Here is a 17,078-nt window from a genome sequence, read left to right on the forward strand (position 1 = left end):
GGATACAGTTGTGCTGCCACATCATAAAAGCCTTTCACATCAACTTACTTCAGTAAAAATCGCCCTGTGTGCGCACTGTACAAACATATCTTATTTCTCACTCATTAGGTTAGTTCGTGATGTAATAAAAACATTATTTCAAAACCTTTCAGCATACATGTCTACTTTCAAATCATCAGACATTATGTCTAAAAACTACAATTATTACATAAACAGTTGTACGTCAGAGAATGAGTCCAAATGTTTGATGTCAAGAATCTCTGTAATACTTATGAGTTGAAGCTTGTGAATTGTATTTTTATGTTCCCGAGTTGCTGTAGATTAAGAATATATTGAGAAGTCAAAATGTGATTTTTCACCCATAATGTAACATGTAGCAAGATCACAAGGGATACATTGTATTTTATGCATCCCACGTTTGGTTTTATACCACTTGCCCCCGGCTCGTATAAAGTCTTACAAGGGACGCATGAAACCCCATGTACTCCTCGTGATCCTGCTACAACAAATTTGTCTTGTCGACATATTTTAATTTGTCAGTGTAAAATAATTACCGTATTCGACGTAATAAGAACCCCGCTTCAATAAGTGCCCACGGCGCGTGAACAATCCCAATTAGCTCCCTTTCCGATTGATCAAGGTACACAATACTTATTTGTTCGCGTATAATACGCACTCATGTGTTATATGCACCCTTAATTATGGGCAATAAAATTCTGGAAAAATATATCTCTCGTATATAAACATTTCAGGCTGTCAGCATAAACGACGAACTTTATCTTTCAACTCTTTTTTTTCGACAAAATAATATTCCAATAAGAGCCCCCTATTTCTAATTTTGAGAGCGCCCTGGGCGCTTATTACGTCGAATACGGTAACACAAATTCAAAATTGATAGAAAACAGGTGTTCGGGACTAACTTGTGCTGTTACGTGACTTCCATTGACTTGGAAAAAGCGTGCGATATTTTGCTTTGAAGCGGGGTATAAGGGATTTATTCCTTCTCTCAGACATGCACGTGCAGCCTGTAGTGCTTGTGGCAGGGTGTAAAAGATTTATTCCCCCGCTGAGAAAAATATTACTCTCCAAGGTGGGTTACACAGTATTTTATCAAGATCACATGGACCAATCAGATCTCATCATTCTGGCCTGGAAGTATGATAAGGTTCCTTGTTTAATGGTGGGTCGCATTCGCCAACTCAGTTCATTCACGATTAACGTAAACATTTCCCTAACTGACATGAAATCTTCCAACAATATGGATGCACTTTAAGCGTAATGAATGTAACTGAAACAAGAACGGCCATCTTCCTGAACAAGTGGACGGTGTTACGATATGTAATATTCATCTTGTGCATCCCGTCCCCAAATATGTCAATGGGACATCACGTCACTTCATGTACTGACTTCCGTAGTAAACCAACTTCAAGCAGACGCCTCCTGTGATCTTTGAGTTGTACATCATCTCGAATACAACAAAACACATAACGAAACAGACGGTGTGTCTGCCCAGAAGGTCTGTGGTTTGATACTGTGTCCGCATTGCATCACACCAAAAGACTTTAAAAGATGGTACTTGTTGTTACCCTGCCTGGTGCTTGGCATTAAGGGGCTAAAACAAGGACTGGTTAGCTCGGAGTCAGTATACTGTGGAGGTGGGGTATCCATGTTAAACTGTGTCATGGTGTCTTAGTGGGCTAGCACTGTTAAACAAGCATTATTCTGGGCTGGTACAAGCAGCCACACTCACACCCATGCATGCACATACTGTATGGGTAAAATAATCTTTGAATGCAATGTGAAGCCCCATTTCAACTCACCAAGAATATAATCAGCGTTAGAAATTGGCACTAGTCCTGTAGTCCTTACCAAACTGTCCAATAGTAAAGGTATCCTAAGGACTAGTAGAAATTGGCCCATTTTAAGGGTTTTGCTATATGTTATCATTATAAGGACTAGTGGACAAAAACTGTTAGTTTCTAACCCTGTTAATACAGTAGCAATCAGTTGCAACTTGACAGAATCAGGGTAAACTTATAAAAATAATATGGAAAATTGTTCGTGAGTCCCAAGCGAGACATGGCATGGCCTGTTACAAGAAACACAAGTCTTGGGAATCGTAATTGGGAATGTTACAACATTGCCATATTTCCATTCTAGTATTTCTCAAAGCTGATTGGCCAGTTGAAGAAGCATGATGACATATTACTGTCAACGATATAGAATCTAATCAATCAACATGTCACGTTCAAAACCAAATTATTTTCAATTAACTTGCGTCCAGAAACGCATGCATTAAGTGAAAAACTAAAAATGTATAAAAACAGCTCGCGTAAATACTCAATGAAGCTTTTTTAGCATGCATACAAAGGAGCTAATTTCCGAAACAATTAGGAGATAATTTACTTTCTGATTCAAGCCTATATATTTAAAGCAGTTATAATCATTTAAAACATTATTTCATTTTTTTTTAACTAAAATGTTCACTAATTTCGGGAAAAACCCAATAGAGTGATGAATAGATGAGTGAAAAAATATTGGTTACCCAATGAAAAATGTAAAAACCCAATTAAAATAGAAACCCAAGAGTAAAAACTCAATTGCTCAAAAAGTAATCTGGAGCTCAGGTTTTAGAAAACTCTTGAATTACAGTTAAATTATAGGACTGAGCAAATCATTAGTCGGAAATTGAAACTAAAAGCTAGGCCTTGATTAAACGCCGGAGGACAAGAGTGCCTGAGAGAAATATACACACGGGCATGCAATCAAGGAAATACGGTAAATGGTCATTAAATGACAAGCACTAGCAAGCTAGCATGATCACTGTTACCCAGTACAAAAGATATTAAAGGTATTTTTAGCTGTTCTTATATCATTAGATCATGTATTTGTTATTCTAGTTGTGGTGTTAGAGGCTGAAGGTGGAGTCTGTCACTGGTAATCTGAACAACACAAAGGGATGAGTGATATCACATTGAAATAACTGCAATTCCATTTCTGAACATCAAAGCATTACGAACATCAAGCAGGTGATAATGACGAGGGCAACAGGCCTCAGGTGCAGCTCCGCGAGGGATAATTAAATCCCCTTCAGAAATGCTGCTAAACAATAGCCAAACCTGATACTCCACTATTGATTTTAATGAACAAAGACTACAGTAATATGCATTGTGTGGCATATTCTGGTCATGTCTTTCCAGTAACAATGGAGGCCAGTTCGTGTCCAGTGTCTTGTGTGACAAGGTCTGCAGCAGACTAATCACCCTTCCTGGTGCTGTCCAGCTGCTAATTGCTGACCTCCCACTGTCCACCACTGCAACAATAGGTATCCATCCTAACAATCAACATGCCTGACCTGCCAATCAGTAGCCACGTATGAGGCTGGTGTGAACTCACACTAACAGCTTGTCCAGCTCAGGTATCAAATCAGACTGTGCAAGCTGGCTTACTATAGTTTCATCCTTGTAAATTATGTATGACAGGACTTGGGTGTTACTTCACTTGTTTGTCTGGATTCTGTGTGGAGGGAGAGTCAGTAGTCTGTGGGTAGTATATCCGTTGTCATATTCCCCTGGCCTTATCACCTAGAGAGTGGAATGAGTGTGATATTGTCCTAAACACTACCTGTGGTTGAATGTTGTGTTTTCCTAAACACTACCTTCAGCTGGTTATATTGTCTGAACCACTCAGCACTGGATATTGGTGTGTGATGTTTTCCTAAACACTATCTACAGCTGGTTATATTGTCTGAACCACTCAGCACTGGACGTTGGGACACTACCTACTGTTTTAAGCGAGTACTGAAGCAAGCGCTGTGTGTACTTGTGAATATAACAATCAAATATTTGGTGGCAGTCGTGGATACCTGGCAGTGCAGCCTTCACCTTTGACTCCTGACCTTGGCATGTTCAACCTCCTCATGTGTAAGATATGACAACAGATGTTGCTGTGACATTATTAACTTAAGTTAAAAAGAAACTAACGTATATATTTTTGTCTTTTGTCAGAATGAGATTCCGAAAAAGAGAGGCAGTGTCCAAAGGCAGTACAATTAACTCAGCAATAGAAACTAACATTTTTAGTCCACTAGTCCTAATAATGATAACATATAGCAAAACCCTTAAAAAAGGCAAATTTCTACTCATCCTTATGATACTATAACGTTTGGGCAATTTGGCAAGGACTACAGGACTGGTGCCAATTTCCATCGCTGTTAACTGTGCACTGTTTTGTCCCTTAGCACACCAGGATCCGCTGATCATGTCCTTTTACCTGATTGTGACCCTTGGTCTGTCAGCACTATACCAGTGCTCATGCAAATTCTACCAACTGAATTTTGGATACTCATTCCTTAAAGTTTCAGAAGCATTGCGTCCCCCATGGACTCTGAAATAGTCAATGCCATGAGCAAAATCAACAATTCCGTTTAGTTTGTTTGTTGTTTTCACGATGCTCTCATTTTAGTTCATACACTCAAAGCCCCGAGTGTCACAGCTGCATCATCTATTAGTAATGCAGGAATGATTCATTTACTGGTAGGCATGGTCGTTGCTTATTAAGATTAATTATTATCCCCTTTTTTGAGAAATGAAGGAATGTAGCGATCAGCATCTCTGTTCATGCTTAGTCCGTTTTCCGTTTATGGAGCAAAATACCTAAACCGTTAAATATTTCTTGCTGAAACTTGCTATACAGATAGGTCGAGTGGTGAACTGGTGCCTTTTGATGATTTGGTTACTTTTACTTTTTTATTTTATTTTATGTTTTTATGACAAGTTGGATTTTAACTGAAAATGTGGGTAGTGATCATTTCCGGAGCAGAACTAAAAAACTGTTGAATATTTGTGGATGTAACTTGGTATACAGATAAGTCCAGTGGTGTACTGGTGCTTTTTGATGATTTGGGATATTGAAAACTACTGAACAGTATTAGTATTTTCTTCATGAACTGAAGGCACCAATTTATGGCAATGAACCAAGAGTATTAAAGGGTATAATTAGCCAAATTCCCCTTCTGAATTGCACCATGACGGGGGGATAATGTCATCTCCAGAAGACTCTTGTTTAAACATGACACAAGAGAGTAAAAGTACTATCTAGATATATTGTTCTATTTATCATGTTTATTGAAATCTTGCAAACAAGCCTAATGCAGAGCATGCACAGTCCTATCCTGACTGTTGTATGTGCTGTGATGGGAACATGTGTGCAGGCATGTAGAGTGCCATGGTATTCATTCATGTCCATCGCTGACAGATGCAGCTGTTGCCCTATCTGTGTATCATCTGCTAGCTGATCATCTACGTGTATGGGCCTGCATTATTGGTACATGATCGAAAAATATAGGTTATTTAATATCACATATGTCACTTTTATTTAATTACTTTGAAGTTTAGTACAGATGCAATTATTGTAAAACATAAATTGGTTCATGTTTTGCGACATTATTGCAATATTAATGCTGGATTATCAGAACGTTTCTGCAAATTGAAGTACATTTAATCATTGACAATGACGATGACATACATGTAGTACCAACAAGGGTATTCTTTGTACACAGGACAGTGCTAACAGATGTATCCATGTTTGTTTGTTGTTTAACGCCACACTCGGCAATATTCCTGCTATATGACAGTGGTCTGTAAATAATCAAGTCAGGACCAGACAATCCAATTGTAGACATCTTGAGAATCGATTACGCAATTGGGATATGACGACATGAATCAACCAAGTCAGCGAGCCTGACCACTCTACACTGCTCATTCTGTTAGTCACCTCTCATGACAAGCATAATCACCTTTTATAGAAGGCATGGTTTGCTGAAGACCTGTTCTACCCCGAATCTTCACTGTTCCAGTTTTATATGAAGGTGGGCTGTGAATAATCGAGGCTGGATTAAGAAAGCCAATGGTTGATATCATGAGCAACCTTCAAAGCCATTTGTGTACAGTTATACGCCATCAACCAATGCATTTAATCGTCTATTAAACCAGCTTAGGATGCTTGAGATATATTCTTGCAAAGAATCTCCACGATAAGGGGAGGAGCTGTGGGGTAGCCTAGTGGTTGATGATTTGCTTGTCACGCCGAAGTTCCGGTTTTGATTCCCCACATCGGTACAATGTGTGAAGCCCATTTCTTGTGTCCCCAGCCGTGATATTGCTGGAGACCCGTGAAGTTCCAGGATAAAATAGGTCTTGCCGTAATAGGCCACCATGCTTGTCGTAAGAGGCGACTAACGGGATCGGGTGGTCAGGCTTGCTGACTTCGTTGATGCATATCATCATATCCCAATTGCGTAGATCAATTCTCATGATGTCAATCACTGGATTGTCTGGCACAGACTGGATTATTTACAGACCGCCGTCATATAGCTGGAATATGACTGAGTGCGGCGTTAAACTACAAACAAACAAACAAACAGCTATTGCTGGAATTTTGCTAAAAGCAGCGTTAAGCCATACTCACTCACTCACTCACTCACTCACTCACAGTGAGGGGAGTGTTGGCAAAGAAGGTGTGTACTTATAGTTATGACCGTGATAATATTCTTGTGTTAAGAATATCCCCTCAACACAGTCAGTTATGATGTTCTTATTATTGCAAGGAGTCCTTGATATTCATCCCTTAATTCCAACACAGCCATATGTATATATTGATTTCACTGTAACATTTGATACTGGTTTATGGCCATTAATCATTAAACATTTTTAGCCATGGAAATGTTAATGCCGTATTCGACATAATAAGGGCCTAGGGCTCTCTCAAAATTGTAAATAGGGGCTCTTATTAGAATATCATTTTGGTGAAAAAACAGAGTTGAACAAGATAGTAAATTTCGTGGTTTATGCCAACAGCCTGAAATGTTTATATACAACAGATATATTTTTCCAGAATTTAATTGCCCATAATTAAGGGTGCATATAACAAACGTATTATACACGATTAAATAAGTCTTGTGTACATTTATCAGTCAAAAGGGGTGCTAATTGGGATTGTTCACTAGCCAATATATAAGCAAATATTGCCGTTGGCGCTTATTAGAGCGGGGCGCTTATTACGTCACATACGGTAGATGGTATTGCCAGTAGCTTTATACAGTGTATCACAGTAACACAATGTAGTACAATACAATACTCTACTTTGATAGATTATGAGATGCTTATATGAAAAACATCCATGTATTTGTAAAAGTAACTGTATGGACCAATAATTGCATCCCAAGGATGCGGTAGCAGTCTCAACATTATAAAATAAATGTTGTTAGAACTGGTAACCGTTTCAAACATGTTTGATCATTAAATGTTGCTCTATCTGAAACACATTTAGAATATAACATACATAGAGAAACAGGAAATTAAATTTTGCTCTTTCACAATTTTTCACAATATTGATTGTGGACTACTCATCAACTCATTGGTAATGGGAAAGTTGTAGGAATTATGAAGACATGATGTGAACCTGAAAGTGACAGATTGGACTGTGATTTGTTGACTTCAGTGTGCACAGAACAATGAACTGCGCCAGTGATGATGCCGAGAGATTGTATCTGTCTGGCTCTTGTAATTTGAATCTTGAGGAAAGAGACCATTTTGTGTCATGTCTGATGCAGTCTTTAGTATAACTTGAGGTTCCATTCGGTTCAACTTATTTAGGATTTTGGCATAGTTACATAAACATGAACAATGTACTGTTAGGTTAATCATTTGAAGAATTCCCAGTAGATAAAATATATTAATTGATTTTCATCAATTTCTAAAATATAATAACATTAAACTTGTTAAATGATAAAAACATAATAAATAAGATACTTGAATGATAGACAAAAAATATATATGTTACTGTTTTCTGAATTACATGGGACGTAATTTTGAGCTATTAACATTAAGTATAAATGATATAAATTATATGATAAGGCATGAAAAAGTGCAGCGCCCGTGTGCTATGGGAAAAATGACCGTGGTCCCCTGTCCCCAGTGGGTCGAACTGGCAGATCCGATGGCCGAGTTTGCCACTTCCAAGCTGGTACTATATCTCTATCGGTGAAGTTCTCCCAATTGGATTTACATTGATTTTTCTCCCAGTGATGAATACTGACTGTTTCACTATAGCCGAATGCTGCCGAAATTGCTCACACCCAAGTTGCCTGGCTTGCCTTCTGTAAGCACAGCTAACTGACCCACCAACAACGTTCCGTTCCGCAGGATTTGTGTCACCCATCACCACAGCGTCCATTCTGCAATTTCTTGACATCGCTGCTAGGAGTTGACAGTTGATGTCCCAGGCAATGCCGTTTGTTTGGCTGCAGGTTGACTTTGACGCATGTGGATATTTCTGTGATGCTGTGTGCTAATGGAGGATTGTCTCGACTCGAGAAACTGACCATGTAATTAAGAATTTTGTGATGTGACAGTCATAAGGATACCAGGGCATCAATATCGTTACGGAAGTCGTCTTCAGCAGACGTCTGCCGCTGTAGCTTTCTCCCATCTTGGAAAGACACAGTCCACGAGGGCTGCCTAGCTCTGTGACGTGGGTTGTCATTCAGTCTACAGCTAGTGTGGGATACTGTCAGTCGTTCACTGTATGAGCAGACGTCACAACATGCTAGATTGTGAGTATGGTATGCTATTAGGCATCTGTGTTCTGCCTTGTCTGCATCGAACAGACCTCGTCAATATCACAAATAATCTTGTCTTTGTTACTGTGTGAACCAATATTGATAAAAATTGGTAATGGCTCATGCAGCCATTTCTGTCACTGTGGTCCTTGAATGTGTTAATTAATTTTCATGTGACAAGATAACAACCATGGCAACTAGAACAAAAGTGGATGTTTTTCTGTGTTTGTTTAAATCCCTATGTCATTACGAATACAAGGAATAGTGTGTAAAGCATTGATTGAAGTCATTGCTAACAACATCCATGCAAGGTAGTTCAATGTCGTTCATATTAGTCCTTTCAAACAAAGCTTAAACTGATGTCAAATTCTGCTTCAAAACAAGCCCTTAATGACAAAGCAAATTTCCTAACACATGTTACCATTGATAAATACATGTTTAAGTGCCACCATGTCTGAATATTATCTTTCGAGTGATGTGACTCTCGACTGAAGCAGACCTGATAAAAACTCGGCATGATCAATGTTATGTTTTTTGCAAGTTTTCATTTTGTAAACAATGATATAATTATCTTGATGATGAGTTGGAAACTGCATCAGTGGTTCTTAATTGGGCTTGATATAACTGCCATTGTTATGATAAAGATGTCACTTCAGTGTCACAATAGTCCCAGGTTAACATTACATGCAGTGGGTCTGTCGACCTTTGGCTGAGGATAACTGTAAAGGTCAGATGTTTGTTCCTGACAGAAAAAACAAACGTTTTCTCTCAAAGAGTTGATGATGCTTCCTATTACTATTAGCAGTTGGACGATACACCGATGCATTGGTCGAATGCAATTGTTTACTTCACGATACAAGTATCGATCACAGTCGCACACTAAGTAAAAAATATTAATTCTGACTTTAAATGTTTGCTTTAATATCTTTAATAACTGTTCCACTTAACACTAATCAGTAGTGCAAGTTAATAGTGATTAGATATTTCCGTTTGTTGTGTACCATACTGCACACTGCTAACTGTATATCATCAGCGTGCCAGGTATTTGGCCATCTTCTCTATGAAAAAGATGGGGGCGGTCGGGCAGCCTAGTGGTTAAAGCGTTCGCTCGTCACGCCAAAGACCCGGGTTTGATTCCCGACATGGGTACAATGTGTGAAGCCCATTTCTGGTGTCCCCCGCCGTGATATTGCTGAAATATTGCTAAAAGCGGCGTAAAAACCATACTCAGTCAGTCAGTATGAAAAAGATGGCTTATGCACCACAGATAAGAGCACATGCAAGTATCGTGATACATATCAGTTCGTGAGTAAGGTATCATGAGTAAGGTATCGTGATTTGTATCGGATCGCACAGTTGGTGTATCGTCCCAGCCCTACTTCCTATCAGGATAGTCTGTCTCTGTGGTCTCGTGATAGACTGTCTGGGCAAAGTGCGGAAAGTCCAGGGTTCAATCCTCGGCCATGTCGTACCAAAAGATGTTAAAAGATGTTAAGTGACATTGACTCAGAGTCAGAATACTGTGTCTGAGTGGGTTTTCATGTGAAAGTGCTGCATGATATCTCAGTAGGCTAGCAATATTAAAATCGGCATCAGTCCAGACTAGTACAAGCAGCCATGCTCACACATACACAAACACACATATGCATGCATGTTGCTGCATAAGTGCATTAATCTTGAATGCGATGTTAAACCCTGTTTCACCTGACATCCCTTCAGGATATTGTGACGAGGTAATGGTTGTACTCTGATCAGTTGTAGGCTCAGCGTTAGAAATTGGCACTCGTCCTGTAGTCCTTGCCAAACTGCCTAGTAGTTAAGGCATCATGAGGACTAGTAAAAATTTGCCATTTTAAGGGATTTGCTATATGTTATCGTTATAAAGACTAGTGGACTAAAACTGTTAGTGTCTACTGCTGGGTCAGGTGTTTTCAAAATACCTGCAATCATAACATGTGTAAATGTAAGTAAATATGAAATTGCTTTTTAAGATAAACAAAAATATAGGTTCAAAATTGAGCAAAAATCAAACTAAGCATGAATTATACTGTAATGTGGTCATGGAGGTGCAAAAGAACAGCATCATCTCAAGGCATTTTATTGGAACAATTGTTGTCTCTTTTCTTTATGACAGGTAAATTTACAACTGTTATGGTCAAAGATGTTCTTTTCAAATTTCACTTCAAATTAAGCATTTATATAGCACTACTTATCCAGATATACTGCCTGCTCAAGAGGGCTCAGTCGTATGCTCTTTTGAAGAGGATGGTCTTGAGTTTTGATCTAAAGGTGTTGACATCTTCAGATCCCCTGACATCAATGGGCAGTGCATTCCATTCTTCTTGTGATAAGAAACAATGGTCATTATGTTCCGTATGTTATTTTCTAATCTACCACATGGCAGCTCTTCCTTGATCGTTAGGGGACGGTGGTTAGCTGAAGTGGTTAAAGCGTTTGCTTGTCATACCAAAAGCTCGGGTTCGAATCGCCCCTTTTCTAATCTACCACATGGCAGCTCTTCCTTGATCGTTAGGGGGTGGTGGGTAGCTGAAGTGGCTAAAGCGTTAGCTTGTCATACCAAAAGCTCGGGTTCGAATCCCCCCTTAGTACAATGTGTGAAGCCCATGTTCCCAGTGGTGATAATATCTCAAAAACCAAACTCACTAACTCCTTGAACATTAGGCCTCAGTTTCCAGGGAAGAAAAGGTCTCTAGCAACCCATGTTTGCTGTAAAAGGTGACTATGCTTGTCGTAAGAGGCGACTAACGGCATCGGGTGGTCAGGCTTGCTGACTTGGTTGATGCATGTTATCGTGTCCCGATTGCATGGATCAATGGTCATGATGTCAATCACAGAATATCTGGACTTGATTATTTACAGACGGACGTCACATAGCTGGGATATTGCTGAGTACAGCATTAAACAACAAACAAACAAACATCAAACATGTCAAATTCCACACCCTTGCATGCAACATGCAACTCTCTATGTACTATTAAGACTTATCATCTTATTACAAAGTATGCTGTTTTAATATGAGCAAAATATATAATGAAAAGTGAATATTGATATTACAACTTGATGGGCATATCTGTTCATAACCAAGTGTGATGTTATCAGTCGCCACAGAAATGTCCTTATTTTACACATTTGGTTCTCATCTTAAAGTAATGCTGTGCTCCGTTCCACAAAGTGATTGTAGTGCTATAACTGTCGTAAGTCTACGTTTAAGTATGGGAGTTACGATCATCTTAGAGCTGACCTATCCACTATAGGGTATATATCAAGCCACGACAACCATTTGCCGTAGAAAATTAGAGATTCTACCATGAATTTGGAATTTACTCGATTCTGATTGGTCAATCAGAGGCTATTAAATCACAATAAACCCCCTCTGATTAAAACAGCTGGTTTGACGGCCACATCACCGCGGAAGCTAATATTCATAGGAAAGTACTATTTTCAGTCATTGTCGGTAGGCATATTTAAATAATTATATCTACAATTATAGGTTACAAAATGCACAGATGCGGTTACTACAATATTCAAAGGATGTGTGGCAATACATTTCGCGCAGAAGACATGATAGAAATCTACAAAGGGAATGTATTTACATTTTGGAGACAACAGAGAACTCTGAATTTTGGCGCTTTTCTATATATGACTGTGACGTCATATCTTTTGCGTCACAATGAGCGATATGACATCACAATAATGACGTGCGATATTGAGCGAAAGCCTTGCAAAGCATGCTTTGTTTTCTTTTGGGATGCCCACCTCATGTTAGCTTACCAAGTTGCCGTGTTTATATGCTTTCAATGCCTGTCATATGTTCAAGTGAAGTATTACGGTGTAAACAAACTGCTTGAGTACATACAGAGCCATATTTAGTTCGGTGATTCCGTAAATCAGATCAATAACCCACTCATAACACTGGACTCAACCCATGCCGCTTCACTCAGTATATTTGGTAACACCAAAGAGTTCGCGTTTTATTTAGTCATGGTAGAATGGAGATAAATATACTGTGTTTTCAATGTAGAGCTACGTTACCTGGAGATTTAACTGCGCTAAATTTAACATTTGTAACCTCACGCTGCATGTTCGGTTCCAAATTCAATTTAGCGGGGTTAAATCTCCAGGTAACCTAGCTCTACATTGAAAACACAGTACGTTTATCTCCTGATTGATAACATCAAGATTATTTTTCTAAAGTTGCTTGATCATTTTGTTCCCATCATGTTTAAGTGTATATTGAATTGTGCAACTGTCATGTCCCTTATTATTATCATACTTGGCATCTTTCCAAGTTATTGTGTATTCTCCGTGTCTCCACGTTTGTCACACATGTGTCGGCTTTGACAGCTGGAATTAGCCTCAGGCAATATAAGAATGTATAATTTGAAAGTATTATATAGAGTCTCGGTCATCAAGATTGTTAATCATCCCTCTAAATGTACTAAGTCATAAATATTTATGAAACATGTTCATTTCTTATCTGTTTAATATTAATTTTTATTCTGTATTCATACAGCAGTTTTTTGTACTGAACGCAACAACTACTGAGAAAAATATATGTTGGTTAGTGTGAATGTGCACATATATGAAACTAAAGACCAGATAGTGTATGGTTCAAGGGGCACACAAATGTTGTTTTGGCCTAAACCCAGTTTTGGATCATGTAAAGTCAATAAAATTATTACTTGTATTTGTGTGATTGAGACATGTAATATTTTCAAGCTTTTTTTTAAATGATACAAACACGTTGATCTTTGCAGCTACACTAATTTTGGCGATATTCAACATTGACCTTGAGAAAGTGTTAAGTCATTAGACTTTTAACCATCTACTTAGGTAGATCTGGTCCCAATTTTCATGTCGGTGATGTCAGACTTTTATTAAACATTGACACAATGCATCATCATTTTGTTTGTACAATATGACCGCCTCCATGGTCTAGTGGATAGAGCGTCGGCCCAGAGACCCCAGAGGTGGTTCGATCACCGTCCGTGTAATACCAATAGACATTAAGAATGGTAGTCCTGGAACTCGGCATTAAGGGGACAAAACAAGGTCAAGTCAGCTCGAAGTGTGTATACTGTGTCTGAGTGGGGTTTTCATGTTTAGCTGCAGCATGGTATCTCAGTGGGCAAGCATTTTAAATCAGCATCAGTCAGGACTAACGCACGCACGCACGCACACACTCACCCCGGGTCATGTCAGAATTTCCTTCCATCCCACCAATCAGAGCATCGCTTACCACATCAGAAAAGTGACAGTTAGAATGTGTTTTCTTATCATTTAACATCTTTGAGGTTAAAATGGGGGTATTCTGAATGACAGTTATGGGCTTTATGACTGATTCTGTCAAAATCATCGTCTTTCTCTTGCTTCAGTGGGATAAACATTTGAAACGGAAGAGACTTCCCATAGACACTAGGAAGTACTGCTATACAAAATATCGGACATCTCGTAGACATTCCAGAATGTTTTTTGTGTAGTTTTCAAATTTTGAATCGAGAACTGTCAAAATATTTTTTAAAGCACAGTATGGAATAGAAGTCGCGACAAGTGCTGTATAGCTTGAGAAAGCAGCTTTCTGATTGGCCAATGTCAACTTCTTGTTAGTGATTTCATTGGGAGGGCAAAGTTCGTGAAAGGTCATTCTGACATGATCTGTCTTCAGATCGTTGTTTAGCGAAAGGGAGACATAAGATCTGATTTTAGTGAGATTGCAAGCAACCTAACTCAACCAAAATAGATTGGATGCTCAGACGCTGTGTCTTTGTCGATTGTGTGTCATAATGCACTTTGTTTGAAAAACAGGGGGATATAGCGATCAGCATGTCCATCCTTATATCCACCATCCAGTTCTGAATTGCACCATACCAGTGGGTATGTCATCTCCTGATGACCCTTGTTGATTGTGTGTCATTGTGCACTGTTGGCATGACTTGGTGCTCATGCTTTCAACCACTGCTTTGCTTGGCTTGTCTCGATTTGCAGACTGTTGTGATAGGGTTGGAATACATCTGACTGAGGTATTTGTTATAGTCACTGACTCGCTCATCTTCCTGAGGCAAGGGCGTTTACTGACTATAAAAGTCCAGTTCCCACCCTTAACCAACTAGGCTGGAATTCTGAAGTTACATATTGGCAGGACTAACTAGTTTATCCATAGTGCAATCAAATGTATGCCTCGAACTAGACATCCAGTTTGTAAACAACATGGATTTCAATGTGCAGATTTTGGTCAATTGAAAGATTTGCAAAGCATGTGTACTGCCAACGGGGCCTCTACCGATATGTTGCACATCTTATCATGTTTTTAATCAAGATGCGTATTTTATAAACCATTAGATGAAACAATTGCATATATTACAACTGTAAGATAAAATTGTTGTGTATCAGCCGATCGCCTAATTCACTTACAGATAAGCTTGTGCGACAACCATACTGATAGATGCCAATTTAAAAGCACATCATGCCTAGTCAATATACATGTTGTATCTTTATAAGTCACTGATCATGCTGATTGGTAATTAAAACAATAGTGCCTTTCTTTCAATGCTAGGTTTTGTAAACAAAAAATTGCTTTCCGGAGAGGGAGCCACAAGCAGACGCAGACGGGTATACGACTATTCACATACAATGTCAGTTTAAATGTTTTACAGGGATTGTTACGAAACAGGTTTAAAGTTAAATACCCAAATGTCAAGAAACAGGTGGGTAAAAGAACATTGAATACCCTCTAAAACTTGTGGATACCCAATCAAAATCAACCCCCTGGGTAAAATACCCAAATAACCAACAGTTTAATTATCTATAGCTCTGGGTTGATTATTTAAAGACCACCATCCTGTAGCTGGAATATTGCTAGAGTGCAACGTTAAACAACCCCCCAAAAACACAAAAAAAACAACGGCATATAAATTGGAAGTATGTGTGAAGCCTAGAGGTGTAACGATACGGTGAGGTCGCGATACAATATGTATCCCGATACAGTACTTGTATTTCACAGGTTGACATTCTGTCTTTTTACAGTTAAATCACAACCCTGAATCATTTGTTACTTAATCTCAGAGATCAAAGATGGGATATTGTAGGGCTGAAACACATTGGTAGAAGGCGCTGTGAATGTTCAATCTCATTCAAATCAGATCTTAGTTCTCGCTACGGCTAAACAAAGATCTGAGGAGACCCCATTACGAGTCAGGTCAGACCGACCTTGCCCGAACTTTGACTGACCAATAGAATGACCAATCAGAAGGCAGCTTTACGGCACTAATTTCAAATTGGCGATTACACTAATGGCTAATAGATGGTCTAGGTTGTATGGATTCAGTCGTTAAACCTGTAACTATCGGAATACCTCGTGTTAAGGTTTTCGAAGTTGTATGATCAGAAATCACATTCCGACTGTCACTTTCATGACCTGGTAAGCGACGTTCTCATTGGTCGGAAGAAAGGTCAGTCTGACGTGACCCGTTATGAGATGTCCTCAGATCTTTGTTTAGCGGTTGCGAGAACTAAGGTCTGATTTGAATGAGATTGTGTGAATGTTATGCTCATGTCCTACCATGATATACAAGAGAATCGGCATTAACTGGCACTTGAACAGTTTCTGGTGTTATTCACATGTTTTTACAATTTATATTGTAATGAAATGTATCATATGTATCAGATACAGGGGTCTTAAATTGATGTGTTGTATCGTTGGCTTCATATCGTGATACAATACTGTATCGCTGTATCGTTGCACCACGAGTGATGCCACATCATTGTTACAGATGGGTTTCCTTGTGTATGTAAATACTTAGTGACTGAGTTGAGACAATCTGCCATGGACTGTCTGAACATTTCTGGTTCACTTTAATTAGTTTCAGTCATTCCAACATCTATACTGTTTGGTGAATTTTCCAATACGATGCAGTGATGTACATGGGATGTATAATGTGTGTCTTCTGTTACAGCAACCATGTTTCTCAACACTCTCACCCCCAAGTTCTACGTTGCGCTGACAGGGACGTCCTCTCTAATATCAGGGCTTATATTGGTAAGTTATTGCACATAGCGAAATACATCTACATCATGCCTCATTTTAATCAATATCCCCCCAAAATTAAAAAATATTATTACGCGTGATTCTGAAAAATATTGTCAGACAGGTGAAATTAGAAAAGATGAGGCTTACTGACCGGTCAAAGGATTACATTATTTCCTAAGTTGTCTAGGCAGGGAGTGAAACGTCTTTAATTTATTCCACATGGGGAACAAAATGCCTAACTTTAACCTCTAGTCACTTTGTACTCCACTATTAAGGTCATCTTGGAGTCAAACCCTAAGACCAGAAGGCTCAAGATAATGATAAAAGCTTGTATTTGTTTAAGATACACCAACTTTATTTCCATAACCTGCTTGTGTACAAATACACATGAAGGAATTTGATAACCAACCC

General features: G+C 38.8%; 1 protein-coding gene across 3 annotated transcripts in view; it reads left to right on the forward strand.

Moving 5' to 3' along the window:
• LOC139444767 (suppressor of tumorigenicity 7 protein homolog) overlaps positions 1 to 17,078 on the forward strand; it is a 66,520-nt gene that overhangs the window by 10,368 nt on the left and 39,074 nt on the right. Inside the window, exons 1-2 of one of the 3 annotated variants that reach the window (XM_071225715.1) lie at positions 8,101 to 8,614; positions 16,594 to 16,676. The exons of 1 other annotated variant lie outside the window; for it this stretch is intronic. In XM_071225715.1, coding sequence (XP_071081816.1) covers positions 8,587 to 8,614; positions 16,594 to 16,676 — 111 coding nt within the window. In that variant the 5' untranslated portion in view covers positions 8,101 to 8,586. Of the gene's footprint in view, positions 1 to 8,100; positions 8,615 to 16,593; positions 16,677 to 17,078 lie in introns of those variants that run through there. One more of the 3 variants, XM_071225714.1, reaches the window with a different exon arrangement.

This window comes from Haliotis cracherodii, unplaced genomic scaffold, assembly GCF_022045235.1.
Source record: "Haliotis cracherodii isolate W230 unplaced genomic scaffold, xgHalCrac1.p SCAF_6, whole genome shotgun sequence".
In the NCBI taxonomy this organism is placed as follows: Eukaryota; Metazoa; Mollusca; class Gastropoda; order Lepetellida; family Haliotidae; genus Haliotis; species Haliotis cracherodii.